At 38.2% G+C, this 25,441-nt stretch overlaps 1 protein-coding gene across 10 annotated transcripts in view; it reads left to right on the plus strand.

Annotated features, from left to right (window-relative positions):
- The window catches only part of STRBP (spermatid perinuclear RNA binding protein), a 134,712-nt gene extending 110,823 nt beyond the window's left edge, over window positions 1-23,889 (plus strand). For 4 of the 10 annotated variants that reach the window (XM_067743371.1, XM_067743372.1, XM_067743374.1 and 1 more), the window contains exons 11-18: window positions 1,187-1,279; window positions 1,672-1,871; window positions 6,002-6,160; window positions 9,419-9,553; window positions 9,757-9,897; window positions 12,535-12,658; window positions 16,922-16,966; window positions 21,961-22,798. In XM_067743371.1, coding sequence (XP_067599472.1) covers window positions 1,187-1,279; window positions 1,672-1,871; window positions 6,002-6,160; window positions 9,419-9,553; window positions 9,757-9,897; window positions 12,535-12,658; window positions 16,922-16,966; window positions 21,961-22,055 — 992 coding nt within the window. In that variant the 3' untranslated portion in view covers window positions 22,056-22,798. The other 6 variants (XR_010944863.1, XM_067743376.1, XM_067743375.1 and 3 more) reach the window with 6 other exon arrangements.
- Window positions 23,890-25,441: the final 1,552 nt, after the last annotated feature.

The following is a 25,441-nucleotide window of genomic DNA, read 5'->3' on the forward strand; positions in this document are numbered from 1 at the left end:
CAAATGAAATACAATACTAAGCACATATAAGCAGATATTGCCATCTGTTGAAGAGAGCACATCAAGATTGATTGACCTGAGTGGTAAGTATTGACTCAAGCAAATGCTGAAGTCAGTGTTTACCCCAAGGGACAATAAATCTTGATGATCAGAGAATATGTAGTTAATCTCAGTGTTATTACAAGGTTTCACTAAGAAGTATCTGGAAATCTTATGGCATGAATCTTTTGAGCATAACTTTCCTTTAGGAAAAACCCGACAACCAACTTTTACGTTGAAAACACAGAGTTCTTTAAAGTAGTACTTGGACAGGTTGATGAGCTTTTCTCTGATTGTTTTTATCTTGGACAGCAAAGCTCCTGCCTTATGTCTTGACGGCATTATTAACTAGCTGCTTTATCTAAGAAATTGAGTAATATTAGTTCAGTTAGTTTTTGTTCCATACCCATTATGTTGTTTCTGAGTCTTACGTTAGATAGTTTATAAGATACAGACAAGGAGAAAATATCTTTGACCTTCATGGAACACTAAGGAAACACAAGGTCTCTGTATATGAAATAGGCAATGACACAAGACTACGTATGACACTTTATATTTCTGATACCATAGAAACTCTTCTAAAAAGTTGAGATGAGAGGGAAACTGAAGAAAACTTCATGGGGAAGATGAACTGTAAATAAAATCTTGAATAGAAATTTGAACAGGCAGACAGAAGAATATGTCATAGTATGAGAAATAATCAGATTTCCATAAGCAGAATATTTAACATGTGGACTTTAAAAATTAATAGTATAATAAATGTGAACTTATAGAAATATTTGAAGAGACATAAGTGAAAATAAATCTTACTGCCACAGATAACCACCTTTAACATTTTGATACATCTCTTTCCAGACTTTTTTCTATTTATGCATATACAGATGTGAATATTATGCATAGATATTTGTATGTGTATATGTGAATAAATGGGAAAATAAATATTTATAAAAAGGGATAATATTGTTTCATAAAGATTCACTTAAAACTTTTTGCTGTTACAAGATTATAAATATTTAATTTATCAGTGAAAGGGTCTTATGGTCCTTGTGATTCCTAAGATTTTTCCTTCCTGAACATATTAGGTACATTTGGTAGAGTAAGTAGAATCATTGTTTTGACTGATAATGAATCTCTTACAATTGTTTAGGTGCTGGGTCTTCAGCTCTGAAGAGGCCATTTGAAGATGGATTAGGGGATGATAAAGATCCCAATAAGAAGATGAAACGAAACTTAAGGAAAAGTGTGTAAAATCTTTATTCTTATAGATGTTAACTAGAAAGGATTTATGTCTCAGGAAAATAAAAATTAAAAAGTGATTGATTTGATTGATTTGAATTGGAGTTTTAAGAAACTGATTGAATAACTTTTGTTTCCAAGCATCATTTGCTTAAAATATACTGACAAACTAAAACTAATGTATAGCTATGGTAATGCATATTACTTTTACAATGATGTTACCATAATTATTTAAGCAGTAGTTTTAGAATTACTTACGAAGTGAAGTTAATTTATATGTGCGTTTTGAAATTTCTTTTTTAAAATCTGAATTTATAGTGGTCACTAGGAACCTACAGAAACATAGATTAAAGCAAAATGGTTTAACTTCTGATCTTATTCCTCTTTCTCTTACAGTTCTGGATAGCAAAGCAATAGACCTTATGAATGCACTAATGAGGCTAAATCAGATCAGGCCTGGGCTTCAATATAAGCTCTTATCTCAGTCTGGCCCTGTCCATGCCCCAGTCTTCACAATGTCTGTAGATGTGGATGGTACAACATATGAAGCCTCAGGACCATCCAAGAAAACAGCAAAACTTCACGTAGCAGTGAAGGTACAGTATTTCTTTTACTCAACAGTGCTTTGTTATTTTATGTTGTAAATAAGGTGCTTGTTTATCTATAGTAAATTAACAGAATTTTTCAAGATTTTAATGACAGTGACATACAGTCTTTTGTCACCTCTGGATCACAAAACTCTTCTTTTTTTGGTTATAAAATGGGTTGATCATATAAAATTTGCAAAACACAAAAAAGTAAAAATAAAAACTGTTGGTTGCTTATCTCTGAGGCAGTTCATTAATATTTGTATATAGTATATACTTGCAGTCCTTTTCTGTTTCTTTTTTTTAGGTTGAGCTCACAGTGTATATGTAGTTTTATGCTCTGATTTTTTTTTTTTCATTTCACATGTCATCAGTGTCTTTCTATGTTATTAAAATCTTCATAAATAATTTTAAATGGCTGTATGATTAACATGATATAGATGTACTATTGTTTGTTTAAACATTCCCCTATCATTGGATATTTTGCTGTTTGCAGATTTTTTCTGTCATAAATAAATTTAATGTGTTTTTTTTTTGCATGTGGTGCCTTTTCTGTATTTCAGAATATTTCCATAGAGAATAAGGTCCACGATTGAACCAGTCAATTATGCATATAGGTTTATAGAAAATTCTTAAATATTGGAATCTCTCCATGACTACATTTGACCTCTTGCAGACAAATGCGAAAATGTCAAAGATCAAGTAGATGGAAGATTACTTTTCACTAAAGAAAAGTTCTGTTATGTTACAGTATGACATAAGATGTAATTGGTCTGTTTTCATAGTCATTCCAGTTTGCAAGTATTATTAATGTAGATGCAAACATTATCCTAGATGCTAAGGATACAGCAGTGATCAAAATAAAGTCCTTGCCCTCCTGGAGCTTGCATTCTAGTGAGGATAGAATGGGGAGAAAGACAGCGGGATATACAAATGGGTCAATTATTTGTCAGGTAGTAATAAGCACAATGCAGAAAAATAATAACTAAGCTGTAAAATTATAGAACAATATGTTATGTTGTTTACAAAAGGGGTACTTTTTAAGTATGTTGAAATAGTATGAGTTTAAAATGAGGCAGAGAAAGAAAACTAAGAATGAGGGAAAAAGTGAATTTAGGAATAAGGCTAAAAATACAGTTTAATAACTTAGCTGTAAAGTATGCTGAGAATGAGTCACAAATTTGGATCTAAGTTCTCTAGCATCTGACCCAGAAAGCTTTTGAAATATCAATATCAATTCACTGTCTATGACATAAGAACAGAAGGAGGAGTGTGGCTGCCCAGCAGCACGTACCCTAAAATGATGAAGATTAGTGGCCAGTCTTCCCTTTCCTCCTCTAGTCCTTTTTCCTGACTGTCCCTCACAAAGGACACCTTTAAGGACATAATCAGCCATATTCCATGAAAAGAATCTTAATCATTGTGGGGAAAAGATCGGCTGAAGGGGACAAGGGGTAAAGCCCCTCTGCAGAGGTTCCGGAGCCATCGGCTCTCTACTGTGCGGAAGCCACGAGTATGACTTTCTCCTGAGTGGAGAGCCATGGGGTAGGGTGTGCTGCATGTTTTCACTCTTGGCCCCTTGTCTTTGAGGGTATCAACTTTCTCAGTCTCAACCCCTCTCCAGGAGAAAACAGGCATGGTTACCCTGGATTTTCCAGTCACCTTGTTTCCAAGAATCATTTTGTGATTTTTCAGCTCAGTTGATGTGTTTATTAGGCTTGATTTGTTTGCCAGACATTTGAAGCTCACTTTTCTTTGGTATACCAGTTTTTTTGGCCTTAATATATGTTTTTTAAACTTTTTATTATGAGAATTTTCAAACACGAAGTAAAATAATGCAGTACACATCCATGTGCCCATTATAGAACTTCATCAATTGTCATCATTTTGCTAACCTTGCAGAAACAAGTGTTAATTATAATCAGAGATAAAACAGGATTCAAACTTAATGGAAAAGAGTAAAATATCCTTTTTTACCAACAGTCAAATGGTGAAGGTGGGCAGAAACATTGCATGGTGCAACATGGTAAAGTAAATAGAGGGTTATGGTCCTTAATAGGAGGATGCATCTTGCATGAAAGGAGGTGGGACATATTTTATAGGCCCCTCTTCATGCTGCAGGAAGAATCATGGCCTTAATATTGATTCCAAACAAACTGGTTCTATAGGTCCAAAAACTCCATACTTTTTTCTTTTTACTTCTGTAGCATATGTTAGTTAATAATCTTAGAATATGTTCATAGAAAAATAATTTAAAAATTTTTTGTTAGTTGTGCTGTATTGCAAGTACACTTCTAATATCCTTTGAGATTATCCATCAGTTATATAAAATATTTGTAAATGTATTGAAATATGTTGCTACAAAAACAATAAATGAATCTGATATGCGTGGAAAGGGCAGAGAGAAGTGGTGTTAAATAATTCACATTAGACTTTTAACAGTCTGTATTAAATTGGGAAACTGTGTCTTTAGTTTTTTTTGGAGTAAACAAATCAAATTTCCTTGGGACTCTTGGCTTTTGACTTGCAGCCTGTGTTAGCCTGGTGTTAACTCCAGACCGATAACTGTTCCTTCTGAGACGCGATTTCTTAGGGAGAGCATATTTGCAGGACTCAGGCAGTGGAGAAGGTGTTTTCTTTATAAATATTGACAAGGGTATAGGCAAACGATGTTAGTGTATTTAGTGCGAAGTCCTACCTGAGTACTCTTAGAACTTACGATGTTACAGAAGTATTCTTGGCCTTACTCCCAATGAATATAAGGAATTTATTTACGATTTGAAACGTTCAACAGAATGTCAGGTTCTCCATATGAATTGGGTGAATTAATTTCAAGTTCTCTAGGTACAGAAGTCTACTCCTGCCCATTTTTTGTTTAGAGTAATATTTTATTTATATTGGCAGAATCCTTTGTACAGAATGCCATTGTTTATAAAGGCTAGACTGTTTGGCTACTCATTTGTGTGGCAGCCAATAACAGTTTTTTGAGACACCTATTGGGTATAGTTGGGATTATAAAGAAATATGCTGTTGCTTTTACACTCCAGCAACTTTAAACATTAGTCAAAAGCTAAAACAAATATAGGGATTTTTAGGCACCTAGTTCTGGTACAGACCTTTAAGTCAGTAACTGACAATGCAATGTCAACCAGTTTGATAGAGGCTTATAAAAATGCTAGTGCACATATTCTTCTGCAAACATCTAAAAAGCAGTTTAACCTGGAAGGAGATATTAAAAGGTGTAACACACACACACACACACACACACACACACACACACACACACACACACACACACACACACACACACACACACACACACACTGTTCTGAAAACTGTATTTTAAAAAAGATGAGAAATGCCAGGCATGAGTAGAAATATAAGAAGAGTGAACACTGGGGGAAGCCATAATGTAACCGGGCCTTGAGAGGCAGGGATGGAGATACAAACCTAAACTTGTTCCTGGTTCACTTAGTGGTAGAGAATAAACCTAGAGGCTGAATCTTTTCTTTCAAGTCTCGATTATGGTTTTAAGTGGAGAGCCAAAGGGATGGATAGTAGAAAGCTTGAGATGTAATTTTGTAATTAACAGGCATATTGGCTCCAAGGCAAAGAAAACTCCTTGATTTCCCTTCTGTGCTAATTTCCCCTATTGGATTGAGTCATAGAACTTAGAGGTCAATTAATCAGTCTTCCTGTTTTGCAAATTGGAAAACTGAGGACCAGAGGAGAAATAAAGAGTTAGAACATCAGGTGTTTTCCTTTCTAGCCTCGTGTACTTTTCATAGTGTGCGATTTTACTTTCCCCCTCACCTCACTGGTTGAACTTGGCTATTCTGTTTCTCTACCTCTCATCTCCAAATTAAATGAACCCAGGGTAGCCTCCGGTTTGCATTTCTGTTTTCCGTTATTTAAACCTAAATACTCTGAGGAGGTTTCCCCCATTTTCCACGGTGACACTCTGGTAGGTAAAACTTTTTTAACCGAGGATTTATAGATTTAGCACCATCTTTCTCTTTCTGCAAGGTGTTTCACCGTTTCAAATGTTGTGGGTTTGAAACTGCTGTTCTCAATATTTCATCTGTTCTCTGTGGTGTCTGGTATTTGAATAAAACTGAATCTTAATGTAATTTGTACAGGTACTGCAGGCAATGGGATACCCAACGGGCTTTGATGCAGATATTGAATGTATGAGTTCCGATGAAAAGTCAGATAATGAAGGCAAAAATGAAACAGTGTCTTCAAACTCAAGCAATAATACTGGAAATTCTACAACTGAAACCTCCAGTACCTTAGAGGTATACTTATATATTTTTTTCCTTGGAAAAAAAGTAATGTATGTTCATTGTCAAAAATTTGAGAGGTATGGAGAAGTATAAATGAGACAATCAAAAGCATATACAAGTGTATGTATTCCAGAGGCAGTCATTATTAATATTTTGCTTTATTTATATCCAGCCTTTTTTCTATGTGTATTTTTTATGAAGGCAGTCATATTTTCATATAGTTTTACATCTTGTTTTTTCACTTAACTTTAAAAATCGCTGTAAACATAACTGTATACTGTACAACACATGGATGTATCCTAATTTAACTAGCATTTCTCCTTTGCTGGCCATGGGAGTTGCTTCCAGCATTTCAATCATAATGTATCAGGAATGTCATAATGTATCCAATCATAATGTATCAGGAATGTCAACAATAACTGAAGAGTGAAAAACAAAAAGATCTAGGGACTTCCCTGGCGGTCCAGTGGTTAGGACCCCATGCTTCCACTGCAGGGGGCCCCGGTTCCATCCCTGGTCGGGGAACTAAGATCCCACAAGCTGCTGTGCTATAAACGAATGAATGAATGAATGAATATGTGTATGCATGTATGTTTGCAAACTTAAAAAAAAATCTAATGGGGAAATTTAGAATTATTCGAAATTTGTGCTAAGCTATGGGGGTCAGTGGGGTCATCATTGAGTTGGTCCAGCCCTAAAGAGGGCGTCTGATTTAGTATGTTCCTCAGACTCTTGAGCAAGTCCTGACCTATGACGTATTGTCAGAGATAATAGAACGAGACAAAAATCCAAGTACTGAGTATACACGGCTTATTTGGGAATTCATGGGGCCCTTGCTTATTACATTCTACATAAGAAAAATTGGCTTTAAATAACCGCAGGAGCTTACATTAAATTTAAAAAAATGTCATTTGTAAGAATGAGTATCTATCAAGGACTTAGTGGACTATAATTTTTTCCCCTTTTAGTACCTGCTTACTGCTAGATGCTGCAGAAATTGTGTCCAGAGCCTTAAGATGTTCTCAGGATAGAAGGGCAAAAGATACGCTCATAATTACAATGTAATGTGATAAGCACCGTGATTGCAAAATGAATTTAATAATGTATAATCTCAAAGGAGGATGTGATTATGAAATGTACACACATGTAAAATCAAAGGGAGTAAACTGTGAGCTTGGTTTGAGATGATGAGTAGGATTTTGCTATGTGGGGAAGAGGTGGAAAGAAGGCATTCTGGGCCAAGGAATAGAAGGTATAATATCTGGAGTTGTGAAAGTAAATGTTTGAGAAGTACCAGGTAGGCCCGTATGGTGGGGACTGATGGGGCTGAGGCCTGTGGAAGCCATGCCTGACTCCTCATGTGATGCTGTGGAGGATAGAAGACATGGCCCTGGCTTTAGAGAGGACCAGTCATTCATAAGTGGTTGTCACAGGCAGGCCAAGATGGTTTGCTGGCAGTGTTGTAAATAGTAAGAGAGAAAGAGCGCATTAATTATGAGGTACAGACTGTTTAGTTCAAAGGGAATTAAGAGAGCAGCGTGGGCTAAACTAATAGCTGTTACGAGAGTATGTGGAGGTTCTGGTTGTGAATCCATCTCTGCTTTGCTTCTGTATAATCTAGTAATGGGGAGGGGAGAAAGCTCTTATTCTTCATTAAAATAGTAATAATTGATTAGAACCGCAAATATTTTTATCTTGACTCATTTTTATAAAGTGATTTCAGATTTGGAAAGCAGGGAGTGATTACCATAGTTTCAGAAGTTACTCATTACCTTTTAAAGATGGACTCCAGAAATTTGCCTTGAAATTAAAAAGATGTAGATTATTAAAAACTCTTCAAGAAGTGGTTTATTGCAAAAGACCCAGGAATGTTTATTAAAATTGTCTTTAAAAATTGTCCAGTGTTTCACTTTTATAGCATCAACCACTTATTAAATCAGTGTAGAGTATGTTGAGAGAATCTTGCTGTCCATTAGGTTTACATACATGAAAATCCTATTATATGTAATAATTCATTTTTGTTCAGCATTTCTTGAGCAATTACTGGGATAGAATTACAGACATGCTCTCTAACCTCAAAAAGTGCTCAGTCGTTGGGTCTTTCTAAAATTTTGTGGTGTTTTGTGGTTGGTTTTATTTTTGGTGCTAGCCTCTCTGTTTGAGCCTTCACACTCTTACGTGAATTACTTCTCTTCCTCACCTCTAGTCTTATCCTTATGTCAGTTCTTTCCACCACTCCTAGAGCAGTTTTCTAGTCTAATCGTGAATTTACCCAGATTTAAGTCTTTCAGTGGCTCCCTATTGTCCATGATAAAGTCGAAGCTCATTTGCATGACATTTGAAGTCCTTTATGATTTGGCTCCATCAAGAGTGTTTCTAATCTGGTTCTGCTTTCCTCTCCTCACTCGCTTAATACAGCCAAATGGAACTTCTTGCCATTTCCCAAACAAATGGTCTTTCTTTTTCTTGGGCCTTTGCATGGCTGTTTCTTGTGTCCAGAATGCCCTTCTCCTTCGTTTCCTCCTTCTCATGGTCTGGTACCTACCTTTTAAGGTCAGGTTTGCATGTCACTTCCAGGAAAACTATCCTGTTTGCCCTAGAAAATGATTCCTTGTACTATGTTTCCATAATATACATGGGCTCTATAATGTACATTGTTTTACAGTGATTAGATCAATCCCTCCTTCTGTACTTTAGCTCCTTGAGGGCCGAGAATGACTGCTTTTATTATTTTTAAATTTCAGAATTCATGGTCTGTAGCCTACTGTTTTTACTCTAGGTGCCGTTAAATCTCTTTAGAGAGACTGAGAGGTGTGTAGGCACATTTTGTTTCCGTCTCCCAAATTGAGAGTTATTTCTTCCTAATCCTAAAGATGAAAAACAATGAATGCTCAGGTGCCATGTGAGTCTCAACTGTTCTACCTACATTGTCAGTCATTTAGAGTATTGTTCTTAGATCTTGAACACCCCAAATCAGACCCTGGAGTGCCATGTGATGGCAAGGCTACACTGCTCTTGAATACTGATCTGTTGAGACAGCCTGCTTCCATGGCAGGCTGGCCAGATGACTTACTGTGATGTTTACTGCTTGTAGAATTTCTATACCTTTAAAGATATTTTACCATTTGTATACAGAAGTGATCATGCATCCTAGCCCCTGAATGCTTTAAAGTACAATTCTTGAGCCTCTTTGTCAACGGAGACGTAGTATAATTGTATTAATAAGAAATCTAATACTCTAAAATCTTACTTGATTGAACCTCCTTTTAGGTAAGAACTCAGGGCCCTATCCTCACAGCAAGTGGCAAAAATCCTGTAATGGAGCTCAATGAAAAAAGAAGAGGTCTTAAGTATGAACTCATCTCGGAGACTGGTGGAAGCCATGACAAACGCTTTGTAATGGAGGTGTGTACCTAGATACAAGCCAACCTTATTTTTCCCCTCAAAGACATAGGATATCCTCAGCTTATATATAAAAAAGCTTTAGACTGAGTCAAATCTCATGGTGCTGTTTGACTTTTGGTGTTTTCTGTGTTGTGACACATTTAAATTAAAACTACGTAGAGGAATTGCATGGGATAATTGCAGAGTGTTGTTCTTGATTTTAGGTAGAAGTAGATGGACAGAAATTCAGAGGTGCAGGTCCAAATAAGAAAGTGGCAAAGGCAAGTGCAGCTTTAGCTGCCCTGGAGAAGCTGTTTTCTGGACCCAATGCAGCAAATAATAAGAAAAAGAAGATTATGCCTCAGGTATGAGTTAAGCATTAAACCTTTGAAAGATATTACCAGAATTAAATCTCCTTTCCTGTCTTTGCGGCCCTTCAGGTTTTTCTAAAGTTACTTCTTTTTCTTGGATTTGGCAACCTTTGCTTTGGGTTTGATCATGAATAATAGAAATATGATTAGTGGTTCTCTGTTCCGTGGTCTTTTAGGCAAATTATTAAATAGAGACTATTAGCATTATTTGGGGGATTTAGGTCATTCTTGAAGAGGTAGAGTGTTGGAGGGTTGGGACTTTAATGAGATACTAGCATTTGTTTAGTTTAGGGAAGCTGCCAAGAGTATTTGGGGCTTACTCTCATCAGAGTCTGCAGGTGCTCTTCCATTTCCTTTCCAGTTTTGTCCTTTTGCATTATTTATTTTGGGTTTTCCTTTGAGGGCGTCACAGTAGAACTTGACCCTTTGTTGCTTCTGTTCATTACCGACATTGGAAATGCCAGAGCTGCTAAAGGCCCAGGATTGTAACAAGGGTTGCAGTAAGAAAAGATGGCCTCCTAATTGCACGCTTTTGAATAACAGATTCTTCTATCCATTCATTTACGTATTCAAAAATATTTTCTAGACATATACCATGTGCACGATTGTGAGGGAAAAGGAGATACGTTAGCTATAAGACACATTCTCTCCCTCGTGGAGAATACTGGTATAATAATGTCTGAATATATTATGTGATAGGAACAAGTCAAGTAAAAATGTTTAGACTAATAGAAGGAAGCTTAGATTATTTAAGATTCTGTGTTAAATATGCATATGCAAAGTCCATTATAAGAGGTTAGAATAGCTCTCATTTTATAGATGAGGAGATGAGGCTTGAGCACGCTAAGATACCGCTTGTAGTAACATAGCTAATTGACGGTAAGGGTTCCCTTTGAAACCTGGTTCTTCATCTTCCAAAGACCATTGGCATGCTCCTATTGTATATTATATCCACCTTAGAAATTTGTGTTAATTTAAACTTCTTGTATTTACTATAGTAAACACTGCTTATATTCTAGAATTCAAAATATAAACAAAGAAAACGAACTTTTACTGAGATGAAATACAAATAAAGCGTTTAAATTGCAGTGGTACACATGTAGAGAGAGGATAAGTGGATTTTCTTTTTCTAAAATCTTCCTAGAATATGTTCTAAATTAGTGGAAGGATAATTGTTGCCTTGTTTGTTTTGGTGTGTTTTTCTCATGCGTTACATCTTGTATATGGGTCAGTTAATTTTAGTGTTTAAAAAAGCCTGTGCTATGTGCAGATACTTACTAGGTAGTTAGGTTTGGTTCTAGGAGACATGAGCTTGCTTTGTGTGGAGTCACTCTGCTGCTGCCAGACTACTACTTTCTGACTGCATTTGACTAAGCTGTGTTTTAAAAAAAAATGCCCGCATGAAGTTCACTCATTTTTAGAAATTTTCCATACTAAAAGCTATAGAACTCACGTGTTCAATGTGCTTGACAGCCAAGAAGCAGTCTATTTTGGTTGGATTTTTTTCAGCCAAAAGGAAAAAATGGCTGTTCTCTGTGCACGATACATTCGACCTTGAAACTGTCTTCTACCCAGTTACAGAGGCTATCCTAGGATTTTTTCAGTGAGAGATAAATGTGTATATGCACTGACTATTTAAGCTGTCTGAGATGCTGTTGACTTGATCGTACAATGCCTTTGAGGCTCTGCACCTCCTTCCCTGCAGCTTGGTTATAGCAGGGAGTATTAGCAGTTTTATGAGCTTGAGTTTTTATAGCATCTTTATATTAAAAAGTAAATATAATATGTAATTTAAAACTAGATATTTTCTTATTTCTTAAATTTTCAGTTTTGGAAAAGAATGTTCTAGCAGCCCTGTGTACCGTTACTCTTTGTCCTTATCTGTTCTACTTTTCAGAGCTTTGTATCTATTTTCTCAGTTGCTCTTTCTACTCTGAAGTAAGGAAAACAAAATGGGTATCATAATTGTCATTTTGCAATTATTGGGGAGACTCCCATAGAGATTATGTGACTTTACCAGAGTCCCATAGCATTTTAGGGCAAGAAGAGACTTCAGAGGTGATTCACACACACACACAGAGACACACAGACACACACACATACACACAGAATTGCATGACCTTCCTGAGGTCTCAGTTACTTACATCAGGAACTGGCATCCACACCTTTGGTCTTCCTGTCTTAGTTCCTTTTTTTTTTTTTTTTTTTTTAAACCCCATTCAGGTTCACAGCTAACTCCACGTGGTTTGTTGTGCTATTTTTTTGTTTGCTGGGGGAGAATTCAGTAAATTTTGAACCTAGGTATCAAGTGTCTGTAATTGCTTTAGTCAGGCCTAAAATGACTTTGGATGTAATTTGACTGCTGAAATTTGTGTGCAGAAAACGAACTCTTTCTGGGTAACCCTCAAGTGAAAGGAAGAATTTATTTGCATACTTCTGTGTGCCAGCTCTTCTCCAGAACAACTCTGTAAGATAGATGTCATTTTCATTTTACAGATTATAAACTGAAGGTTCAAGGTCATAGACGACTAATCTCATGTACAGGCTCAAGTTTCTCATAGAGGTTATACATTACAAAGTTGATGAGATGATCTTATTTCTCTCAGTAATGAAATGTGTTATTTTTAACAGGCAAAGGGTGTTGTGAATACAGCTGTGTCCGCAGCAGTCCAAGCTGTTCGGGGCAGAGGAAGAGGAACTCTAACAAGGGGAGCTTTTGTTGGGGCCACAGCTGCTCCTGGCTACATAGCTCCAGGTACAGTGCACCCTGGGAGACATCTGCCTCCTTTTCTGGGCCAGAGTTCCAAGAACAGCCTCTCCTTTATTTTCCAGTGTTATACAGGGTTTCTGGAAACATAATATGGGTATAGGATGGGTGTGCACCGAATTTCAAAAGAAGAGAATCTACAGAATGTTACAGGTTTTCTCCTGGAATCTGCTGAGTGACTAGAGGCTTTCTGGAGGGAGGTGACAGATGAGGAGTATTGCGCTTGGTTGAGGGGACATATTTTGACAATGAGATATGAGCTCAAAGATATTCCACAGATTGGGAGTTTGGATACCTGAGCAGAGTGTATTCGGTGGGGACATAGATGACAGATTGGGTATCACAGGTGAGAAAAATGGCTGGTAAGAGCTACTTAATTGGGGTGAAGCCTGGCGATGTTAGCATTTCTTTAACTCTATGTTGGGGAACCATCAGGGGCTAAAGAAGTACAAAAAGAGGAAAGGGGGAACTTACTTATCTAGAGCTGAGTATACACTAGATACTTTCATATAAATGATTTCACTTAATTGTTTTTAATGTTCACAGTGTTTCCTCAAGTAGAAATATTTTCCATTTTTCTGGGTGAGGAAACTAAGTTTTAGGGAGGTAAGGCAACTAGCTCAGTGTGAGACGTCTTGTAAACAGCAGAGCAAAGATTTGAATGTCAGTGTTTCTAATTCCAAAGTTTATATTCTTTCCATTTCACCACATGGCTTGAGGAAGATGGGAAAAGATGCGCTCTGCTTGCCTTCTCTTCTGATCCTTGTATCATCTCAGCAGTAGCTGTACCTCTGTCTCATGAAAATCAAATTCTCTGTAATATTGCAAGTATGGAACTTTGAACTTGACAACTAAACCACTAGTAGTTGTTGATCAAGATGAAATGGTCATAAAGATTGGGTCTTATCCTGTCATTATTTTTTTGCATAACACTCTTAAGAAGTTCACTTAGGTTGTGGTTTTTTTTTTTTTTTTCTAAGAAAGACTTAGAATAGGCTTTTTGGGAAGTTCTGTGGATGATGTGGCTTTGGAATTAAGCTTCTAGAAGTTGATCCCAGTAGGGGCATAGCTCAAAGATGTGTCATATAAACAATGTGTACTCTTATTCAAATATTGTGTGCCTGCTTTGACACACAGCAGACATGGATTTTGTTCTCCTGCAGTGTTTGGTCTAAAGGTGAGACACACTAATGGGATACTCACGACTGACTGAGTTGCTGTGATGAAGGAGAGGGGCACGATGCTGTGAGGGAACGTGACAGAGAAACCTGGTCTAGTCTGTCGGGGACTCAAAGGTTTCCCTGAAGATGTGACACTTGAACTGAGCTTTGAAGAATGAGTAGGGGTTAACTCAGAGAAGATTGGGACAGAAGAACACCTCACACAGAGGGAATAGCACATCAGCACCCTATGGTGCTGGTAGGAGGGAACTTGGCTCATTTGAAGAATTAGGAGGAGGCCAACATGTCTGTAGTGTGGAGAGCACTGGGTGTGGGTGAAGGGGGAGGGGGTGGGGGGAATTTGGGCTAAAGTGGGTGCTCAGTCCTGTCCTGGAGGCTGTGGTTTGGATTTTGGTCTTAGCACCTAAGTACGGGGGACGTCGTGAAGGGTTCTAAGAGGAGTAAGGAGATAAGACTTTCAGATTTTATTTGTAAAGATCACTCTCTGTAGCATGAAGAATGGCTTGTAAGGATAGAAGTCGGCATGCCAAGACAAAGTAGAAGGTTTTTGTAAGCTCAGAGACTAGACTAGAGGCCGTGGAGGGATCTCCAGGGGGTGTAGGGAAGTAGATGGGGGTCATGAAGTGAGCAGATGGAAGAACTTCAGAAGCAGAATTGATGGATTGAATGTGGAGAACGAAACAGAGTGAGGTTTCAGGTCCCTCCCAGGATCTTATGCTGGAGGAAGTAGGTTGGATGGCGGCACCATTGAAGGAGACAGAGAGCGCTGAAAGACAGTGTAAGAGGGTGGTTACAGTTTGGTATTTTTTGTGTGTCCAAAATTAAGACATTTTTCTGTGCATCTCACTATTTCTATGGAAATTTATTTATTTATTTATTTTTGCCTCATTTCATGTCTTATTTAAAGGAAGCAGCTTTCATTAAACAGTAGCAGGCAGGTTACTGAGGTGAACCCTCTTGCCTTTGGTGACGTGCTCGTCCAGTTTTGTCCAGCTGCTGGGCCATGGGACGTTTCCCTTACGCCCGAGGGGTCAGCAGCCATCAGCTAGTGGCAGTGATTGTGAGAGGAATCCTGCTGTCTGCCTCTCTGCTCTGTAGTAGCTTCTCTCTTACATCATTGCACTGACCTCTGTGAAAGGCCTGTCTTCTGGAGCTTTTAAAAAGGAAGTTCTTTTATAGCCTAGAGAAGATTCAGATTAGGTCAGTTTGGATTATGAATAGGCTATATGCCATTTGCAGAGTGTATTTTGTGCAGCAGGGAGTGTAGTAAGTATTTTTACATATGTTATTTAATTACATTCCTCTGCCATCAGTTTCTGCAGAAGACTGAGGCTCAGAGAGGTTAAATAGCAGGTGCAATTCAGAGTCACCTTAGTGAGATGTGAAGTCAGGATTAGAACCCCAGTGGCCTCATTAGTGGCCAGCTTAGTTGTTATAGTTTCATCTCTTTAAGGAGGTTTTGGTAAAACGTTTGAAACTGTAGCCTTAGCCAACCAGCTACCTTTTCCTGGAATAGATTTGATATACAGCCTTCTTTTTTAAGCATTAATCTTTTTTTTTTTTTTTTGGCTTCTGATACTTTTCCTACTGTGTATTTCCTACTGCTTATTTCAGCTGCCTTGTGTCCTCTTGAAATATATGATTTAGTGAGCACTAAAGACTAAGTTGTACAACCCGCAGTTTTATATGACTTAAGTATAGACTAAAAAGTGAAAAACTTTATCTCTAAGAAAATGTTTCAGTTAGTCCCCAAAAGCAATTTACTTATTCAACATATATTTGAATGTTTTATCTCAAACAAGAGATTTAGATGTGAGCATTCAAAGATGACCAACACTTAGCGTCTGCCCCTGTGAATGCTCGGGGTCACATGGGGTAGGAACAGACACTTGAGAAAGTACCGTGTGATATGATGCAAGCTGTGACATGGGGTGGGCAAAGTGAATGGCAAGCCTGGGGGACTTTACAGAGGAGGTGATAGATACCTAAAGGATGAGTTGCAGTTGGTCAGCTAGAGAAGAAGGAAAAAAAAAATCATTCTAGCGGCAGAAATGATTATAGAAAAAGGGGCTGTAAAGTAAAAAAGCTTGATTTGTTTTGGGTACAATGTGAAGGGCCCATGTAGATTTTGTGCCCTTGTTCTATTTTAGAAACCAGTTTTTCCTAGAGATTTACCCAAGTGATTTAGTAGTTATATGTTTTAAAGTCATTTTACTGAAAGATTAAAGATTGTCATTTCTATTAACGTAGTATTTCTAATCCCTTTAAAACTATAAAGTAGCTTGGAGGGTTTCCCATTTTATAGATGAAAGTGGCAACTCAGAGGTTACATATCTAAGGACATATAAGAAACTAGTGCCAGAACTAAATGGTTCAAAAACTTTTGTGTTCTTTGTACTTTATTGATAATATGAGCCTTCTTCATAGGCACCAGATGCTAATGGCAATTTTAACAACATTTACTGAGAGACCCTGTGCTGGGGCCCAGAATTCGGATTTCAACAAGACATGGACCTTGCCCTCGAGCCCACAGCCTGATCTGTGCGCCCTCTTCAGTGGCAGTTGAGGCTTTAGCCTGCTCTGTCACTGCTTTCTGAAAAAAAGACTTGGAAATTCCTATTTTCCAACTGTGAGAAATTGGTAACTTGAGTGGTTCTAAGTATTCTTTTGTTGAACAAATTAAATGTGTGAGTGGTTACTATATGCCAGACATTCTGCTAGGTTCAAGTGTTGCAAAGATGTATAAGACTTGAGTCTCTGCCATTCTAGGGGGGAACACAGACAAAGGGTTGATAATTATAATACAATGTGGTAAGTGTAGTGAGAAAGAAACAGGATATTCTGGTAGGTCAGGAGAGCTTGGTAGGCCGTAGTAAAAAACTTCCACTCTGCATAGGCATGGAGGAATCTCGGTGGACTCGGGCCATTCTGGGAAGGGTTCTGGTTGAGCCAGCACCTGGAAGGAGCCCTTGGAGCCCAAGGCGCCGGGCCGGGTGGTCCTTGTGAATCGGGCTGGCGCTGACTCTGCCCTTTTTCCTGGACTGATGTGCTTTCTCCTTCTTTGCACCAGGCTATGGAACACCATATGGTTACAGCACAGCTGCCCCTGCCTATGGTATGTACACCGTCTTACTGATTTCTCCTCTTAAGCCACTCTGCACAGCAGTCCAAAGCGCAGTTTGTATCTAGGGTTTCTTTAAATGAATTGGAGGATCTCAGACCTACTTATTCTAGTGACCCAACTTAAATTCCCGTTGAAAATGCCACAACCTTGTGGTTCTTGGTTTGGTTGGAGTTGCTCTTCTCTCTGCTTTGCCTGATTGAAGGACTGCTTGTTCTAATTGCCTGTTTCTGACCATATTGAAATTAAATATTTTAAGTAGTTCTTCTTACAGCCAACTTACACTCCATTCAAAGGCTACTGAAGGGCCATACTCAGTTTCTAGCTTGGCTGCCTGCCAGTTATAGAGCTACATTTAAGTTTCTGGTTTGTGAACTCTAGGTGATTTGAGTTAGAGATAGGAAGTGCTCACTTCAAATTCATAGCTGTCATCCTTTTTCATGAATTTTTCTGTAGAGGTGTAGTGAACAGGTCCTAGAGGGTGATGAGGGGGTATCTGCAGCAGTTACTGAAGTGCCTACTGCAGAAGGTCTGTGTAGTACAGTGAGAAAATCATAGGAATAGCTCCTCTCCCTCCAAAAATAAAAAACAAGGGCAGATGCGGAAATGAACCTCAGTGGCCCTTTGGATAACTTTTGAATGAGGTTTATGTGGCAATGGAGGCAGTAGGTTTGGAGTCAGTGATATGCTCTCTTAGGCATTTTTCCTAACTCGGGTGCTGTGTGGTATAGAGTTGGCCATCTATAGGATGTTTGTCGTTGAGAGAAAAAAGAGCGCGAGTGTGTGTGCACACATGTGAGAGAATGCATGTGAGTGTAAGAGTGGGCGGGTGCACACGTGTGTGTGCAGCAGTGCGACCCCAGGCTGGGTGTGTGTGCACACAGAAGAGAAGGCCCTGGACTGTGTTGCTACTTGTGGCGTTAGTCCTCCACACGAGCCTCAGACCTTCCATTATGCTTTTTCTCTTCATGCATCAGCTTTCCCATTTTTGTTTGGATGAAAATTATGGGTCTTTAAGACACTGCTAAACTGAAGCTTCATCTGATTTCCTAGCTGTAGAAATAAGTAGAAAGTGAACAGTTTGACCGCTTTCCCCATTAAGATAGATAATTTACATCCTGGAAAGATGTGGAGAAGCTGGAAGGCTCAGACGTTTGGGGTGAGTTTCCTCTAAGGCTGAGAGCAGAGTCTGGAGTTTCTTCCTTAACTGAATGTCTCCACTGACACATTCAGGATTGGCCAGGGCCTCCCCATCCAAGAATATGCTATCACTTAGAGTTCCTTCTGAATTCAGGCTCTCTAGCTCCTTTTGATTTGGCAATTTGCTTTTACCATTCAGCCAACTTCTGGATACCCTGACCACCTCATCCTTCCTGTGAATTAGGTCTGGTCAGTTTATCCAAATACATTTTGACTCACTAGACTCATTGTAATATGTCTTGTGTGAGAGCCAAAGCGTCTGCCTCCTAGGGCAGGTCCTGAAGTCCGTGTCTTTCTTTTAGACATAGTAAGTCCCATGTTCTTTAGTACAGGTTTGCTACAGCTTAATTTTTTTCTTTAAAACACTTGTATATCTAGGCTCTAAGGCACATTCACGTTTTTCCTGTCTTTTTAGTTTTTCTCTCTTGTTCTTCCCTCTCTAACATTATGCTCTCACCCCACGGCCTCTGAGCCCCCCTTCAGAAGGCTCCCATGCGCCATATAACTGACTTCCAAAGCTGGTGAAATGTAATGCCCCCATTTTTCACATAAAAGATTTGGTTTTTAAATGTTACTGTGATGCCAACCTACTAAAACGATGCTTTCTTTTGGCTGTAAGGTAAATATGTCTTTTGGCCTTTGTAAAGCTGTTGCATGTGGGGTAACTTCCCTCTGATCATCTGGTGCCCTCGAGTACCTGCTGTTGCTGCTTTGTGATTTCTCCAGAGCTTAAATATTAGAATAGAAATAAGGATCAGATTTCAAATCATGCTTGAGTATGCAGAAGTTTGTGAGGCCACAAGAACTCATTAATTACAAAATTAAGCAAGTAATTAATCTTTCCAGATTTGCCATGCCAATATTGGCAGTAGCCAAGGTAAACACCTGGTCACGGCTCCAGTTGGAACTGTCTTTCTGGGGATCTGAGGCCTGCACAGAAAGCTGTGCTGTGAATCTTGACCGTCCCTGTTTCTCCTGTAATATGTGATGTGCCAAATTGAGAGTCACTTCAGAATATTAATCAATAGCATTGCTTTTGAGCTTTATAATTCATGACAGTTCACTCAGATGAAATCCCTTTTTGAATATCCTTCTTCCTATGATGTAGCCATCTTAATTTTGAGTGGAAAATATTAAGAGTAACTTCAAAGTTTGTGGGCCTCTTCCATAATGGTACATGTTGACTGACTAATCTGGAAAAGGTTAATGATAATTACTGTAAGATTCTTTTTTTTTTTTAACCTGAAATTTTTATTGGATTATTAAACTTATTTGGAGTCCTCTCCGTTTCTTTTCTCTGTAGGTTTACCCAAGAGAATGGTTCTGTTACCCGTTATGAAATTCCCAACATATCCTGTTCCCCACTACTCATTCTTTTAGCAAATGACAGAAGCTAATTCCTATTGAACAATACAGTACATACAGAATGTTAGAGAAAAAGCCTTTTTATCCTGCTTTCTTTGAACACATACTTGATCAAAATTATTTGTAAAGAACATCTTTCCTACTTTTTGATTTTAACAAACGCAAATTTAGTTCTCTAAAACTTGAAAACAAACAAACAAAAAGAAACTAGTTCTGTGAAACGGTACCTCATTTCCGGAAAATAACTTATACCAGCCCTTCTGTTCTAGGGAAATAAGTCTAGCAGTTCAAAGTTTAAGTTTTAAGAGGAGTATCAGATTATGTAAAATTAAATTCGTGAAGGATGTATAGAGTCTCAAACACTGATCACAAATAAACTGCTTTGTTGTAACACAGAGTACTGCCTGGTTCCTGATGCAGTCACTGATGCTTAGCTGATTGATATGTATTTGCCCCAGGGCACGTTAATTCGGGCTGTAGTTATTTTTTTTTAATACAATAGAGACTTTTCATTTAAACTTTAACTTTGTAAATATTGAAGTGTGTAATTAAAGCCAATAAAATATGGGTTTGAATATTGTTTTAGCTTATTATTTTTGATATGTTTTGGTATCAAATTATAAAGAATTGAAAACTAATAATAACTTAGCCCTAGAAACCCATTCATTTGTAACCAAACTGATAAAACAAAGCAAAGGCGATTGTTAGTTTGAGCCACAGTCTATTTACTTTGTAAGCCCTTTGTACTCCTGCTGTACGAGGGCATCCCCATGATAAAGGTTTACTCTGTTATCTGAGCATTGCTTATTAAAATGATGGCACTACCCAGAGATGGGGAAGGAGGAATGTGATTATTTTAGTTTCCGAATTTCCAAGTTTTAAAAAATAATAAATTAATTGATCAATCACCCTCTCTTGTTCTTGTGGCCTTCTTCACTCTGTAAGATACTGTCTTCACTCCCTGGCTTTTTTCATGCAGAGAGAAGATTAGCGATTTTTCTGGGATTCTTTGAAGGGTCTCTTATCCTCTTCAATTACATCAGAATCTAAAGCAGCAACAGGGTCCCCATAAAAACTTGCTCTTCGATTGTCCCAGTTCTTGTTGAGTGCTGCTGTGAAAAGTGACAGGTTTCAGCCATGGGTCAGCATTTATTTTTTAAGACACCTGATTAAGCTGGTGAAAAATGATCAGTTGGTAACATTGTGTTGTTCTGTAAAGGGTGCAGACCTAAGTCTTCCACTTGCATTCTCACCTTGTTTGGAAGCCTATGATGTTACTAGAAGGTAATGGTTTTATTAAGGTACTCGCCCCCATGAAGGCAACAGTGTGGTCCCATGTTGATATTTACAAGTTCTGTGTCTTAAAAATGTCTGTTTTTAGTATGAATTAGCTTTCCTCGTCTTTCTTCATTTCTGGTTTTTGGAGCTGAACAGTACCCGTCGCTGAGAATGGGCTTCACAAAATACGGCAAATTTATGTACCAGATTTCTTTGGGACCGCTAAATGAGAATGAAACAGATCGTTTAAAACAAATGTTAGTGTTACTTATCAGAAATAAAATTTTTACACCATGCTTGTTACTGCTGCTCCTTGACCTTTTGTCTTTATTAGTGGTGGGTGATACTTTAATAAAACCTCATCACTTGCTGGAAGTAGCTGTGAACTTACCATTCTCATCCTGTGCATTAGTGGCTAGACGTACACAAGAGGGCCCATCTCAGCTGGGAGTTTTCATGTTTCATTGATTCGTTTTGCTGACCTATGGATGAAACAGAGCCATCACTGAGAAGAAAAAGCATGGCTGGTAGTGTCCATTTTTTATTAATTAAATATTTACAAACAGTCCTCTTTGTTTTTGGAATACTATTAATTGGCAGCTGCAGCTGTATTGTTATTTGAAATTGATTGTCAAATTTGCATTCCAAGTTGGAATCTCTTTGGAGATTTCTCTTTAGAAAATTCTTTTGAAGTAGCTGACTCAGCTTCATAACTCAACCCTTCTATAATGGTGAAAATGGAGCTGTGCTGTTTTCCAACATGATGGCAGTCATTTCAAATGGTTTCTACCAAGTCTTTTTTTTTTTTTTTTTTTTTTGTTGTTGTTTGTTGGAAGTTACTAACCATGTTGTAAACCTGCCCAGTTGCTGCAAACTTTTACATTTCTCTGCTTTACTTAAAATAATTGAGCTGTCAGTCCTTTGTTAGAAGTGGTAACCATGCAAGTTCAACTGTTTAAATCTTGTAATGAATTAAGTGTCCTCCCCCTACCCCCACCCCCTTTACCCTTCCCACCCCTTCATTTTGTAATGAAAATTCCACTTACAGCTGAAAGAGCAGAGAAATATAAATGAAGCTTTTGGCTTCACCAAATTCTGTGAAATTAACATAAAGTTTTGCTTCTCTGCTCTTTTCTCCACTGTAGGTGGTTTTTTCATTGACAGCCCCTATTGCCAGCCTCTGAGCGTCGCACCATTTATTATTCACTTGGGCCCTCAAGATTTCTTCTCTGACTTCTAGAACCATCAGGTTGTCTGGCTTGAAATGGCAATTTCTATGTCTTAGTCTTAAGAGCAATGTGACCCCCTGAGGCTTTCCAGCTTTCAGACACAGCACTCTGACACCTCCTTTTGGAAAGCAGTGAATGAGCATTTTAAAGAAGAGCAATACTTTATTCAGAGCCACGGTGTCTGTCTGAAAACTTTTCCTTTGGAAACCTAGCAATATCTGGATATACTTAGCCCCTCCTAGCCTAGTCTCTCGTCGGGGAGTCTACAAACCAATGTAGAACTTAGAATTAGTGTATGAGCTGTGCTATCTTCTGACAGTTTTTAAACTTTTTTAGCACATAAACTGAATAGTTGCATTCCTGACTGCGTCAGTTAGCGCTATTATAATTCCTCAGACATAGGGGTCCTCCTTGAAGCCATATTCTTTGCATGGGGGCTGGCACCCAGCCAGGGAGGTGGCCTGCAGCCATGTTTCTTGAGGCTGTGGGAGCACCCCATCTCTTGTGCAAGGTAATTGGTCCAGTAGATTCCCAACATACCTCATGCTGACTAGATGCAGTGCATGGTGCGGGGAAGCCAGGGCTCCTGGAGTCGTTTGTAGTCTCTCTCAAATTGTTAACCTGGGGAACAAACCACTGATAGATTTTGCTGGTATTAGCCTTTTCTTCTTTTTTAAAATTTGGGTGAATGTTTGAAAATCATGAATCAGTCATTCACCATTATTAATTGAAGAGCTGGGAATACCTCGTTAATGTATTTTTAAAACTGGTGTTGGATCCTCTGTGTATTTCAGGTTAATACTTTTAAGCAGTTTTCAGCACGTTTATCTCACTTTATTCTCGTTCTCCTTGGACCTTCGTAGCCATATCACTTGTATAAAATAGGCTGAGATATAGTGACTGTAAGCTGTGGTCTCAGTATACAAAGGTAAGCGCTTTTATTTTCTGATTAAAGAGAAAATTAAAAATCGATGAACACAACATGCATATATGACAATCATATATGATGTATTTGATCTCTTAGGTCTTATCTCATCACATTACTTTAACATTTTTAATGATCTAAATGTGAAATAGTTATTTTCAGCATTTTGTTTTTAATACCCTTATAATTACTTTCTCTTTGAGAGACATTTCACTTTTGAGTTAAGTGTGTGTATGTGTATAGAAACTTATAACGTATATGCGAATTACACACACTTACCTGTTTAAATAAAAGAATTTGGTGGTGGGAAGTGTTCACCTAAGAAGATTTTTACGTCAGGGCAAAAAGTGCTGGAATTTCATAAGCAGCAAGATTGGTAACAGTGCCGGTAGGACCCATTTATATGTAGCTGTTACATAAGCTGAGGATCCAAGTGCCAATTTCTCAAGGAGAGAGACTTCTCTGAGAAATGAGTATCTCTGATCTGTGTTGTATGCCCTAATACAACAGCAGCAAGAAGCCATAAAAAAAAAAAAGCAATAGCAAATGAAAAAAACCAAACTATTAAGGTAACTATGGAAAAATATAAAATTGACTGAGTTAAGCTAAGTATTTGCAGAATCAATTATGGCAAGACTCAGAATGGTACATACCTGGTGTGCAGAGACCAACAGATGTAAGGCAATTCATCTTTCTTTTCCAGATTAGATAGATGATTTATTTCCCACCTGATTCAACCGTCATGGAGTTCATTTAAAAGATGTGAGGGTTAGGCCAAATATTTTTAAAAGGATTTGCTTCTTCGTTACGTGTATTCATTCCATAAATGCATTTCATATGTGTTAGATGTTCTGTGCTAAGGTTGTACTTGATATATATATATAGATAGATAGATTGATTAAAATGAAGTTTATGTTTTATATTTGTCTCTAAGTAGTAGTTTTCTTTTTATTGCTAACTTTGAAGGTTGCTGGAACAACTTTTTTCCCATACAGAATCTGTATGTACATTGAATGTGGCTTCGGCATCTATAAAAGGCTGAGTGAGGTCTAGTTGACTAGTACCAAGTACATTCCAGTCCTGATCAAACAGCCAAGTGCCCCTTACGGGACAGGTTCTTCTCTAGCAAAACAGGCTCCGCCCAGTGGAAACCTTTTAAGTCGGAGAGTCTCCTTGTTGGTGGAATTGGGCCTATTGTAAATATCCTAGGTTGGGAGCCAAATAATGCATTAGCAGTGTCAGAAGATAATTTACTTAGTTAATAGTTTATTTATAAATTATTTAATAATATGGGCCCCCTGACATCACTGAAAATGGGCATCATTTGGAAATTCACTCATTTTAAATTTCCCTGGCAGTTTTGAGAGCCTGAAACCAACTCTGGTTTATGTTCATGGACCTCTATCCACATAAGTGCAGTGAATGAAATGAATAACAAAGAGCCCAGTCCTTTAAAACTAGTTTTTATAGTGTAGCAAAGAACAAAAGTGGTTAATTTAAACACTGACCACATTTTTTGATGACGAGTGAGGGAAATTTTACTCTTATAATCAATCATTCATTATCATTTCCCTGTATCTTGGGTTTCATTAATAACTGCACTGGAGGTAAATCTTCAGTAGTGAGTTACAGGAGTGAACTAAGGAGATCTGCCCCCTTTCCCCCAACCCCAACAGTTAGATTTCTAGCAATCTAGAGCCCTAAAAATCAGGGACATTGAGAGCAGTTAAAGCTGAAGACAGCCTGCTCTGTGAGTGGTCTTCCTGCAACTTCCATTCAGCGTATGCCAGTGCCTCCCTGGTGGTGCTGGGATGGGGGTGGTCCCTCTGAAGTCACCCAGAACAAGAAAGGTTCTGTTGTATTCAGACTCCTACTCTGAAACCATCTGAGGCCATGCCATCCATTGACCAGAGATTTCTCAGTGTTACTAGGAGGCCGGGAAGGGAGATGGGTGGTAAGTGAACCTGCAGAGCCAGGAAGCTGTCTACCACTGAGGTGAGTTCAATATTGACGTGTTTCTCTCTAGCAGTTACTTACAGAGCACAGAGCTAGTACTTCTTATGTAAGTTCCTTCCTTTCCCAATAGCATCTTCCAGAAAGTCTGTTTTAAGTCAAGAATTGAAGTTGACTTAGTTGTAAGAATAGATGTCCTTTCCCACATTATCATTTTAGGTAAGAGCTAACAGCTTCCATTGATGCTTGAAGCAGTGATCTTTGGAGATTTTTTTAAAATAGCAGCATAATGCAAATTAGGTTATGTAAGCTTTATAGCACAGCTAGAAATAGGGATTAGAAACCATGTGGGACTCTGGGCCAGAGTATATTTCTCTCCCTCCAGCAAATTCCTGTGGGGCCTAGGAATTAGATTCTGAGTAATACACAGAGTGCTTTGAATAGGACCTGGTACAGAGTAAGTGCTCAGTAAATGCTGACGGTTCTTACTGTGGTTGGCTGAGGTGACAAAATACGTGC

This window comes from Pseudorca crassidens, chromosome 7, assembly GCF_039906515.1.
Source record: "Pseudorca crassidens isolate mPseCra1 chromosome 7, mPseCra1.hap1, whole genome shotgun sequence".
Taxonomy (NCBI): Eukaryota; Metazoa; Chordata; class Mammalia; order Artiodactyla; family Delphinidae; genus Pseudorca; species Pseudorca crassidens.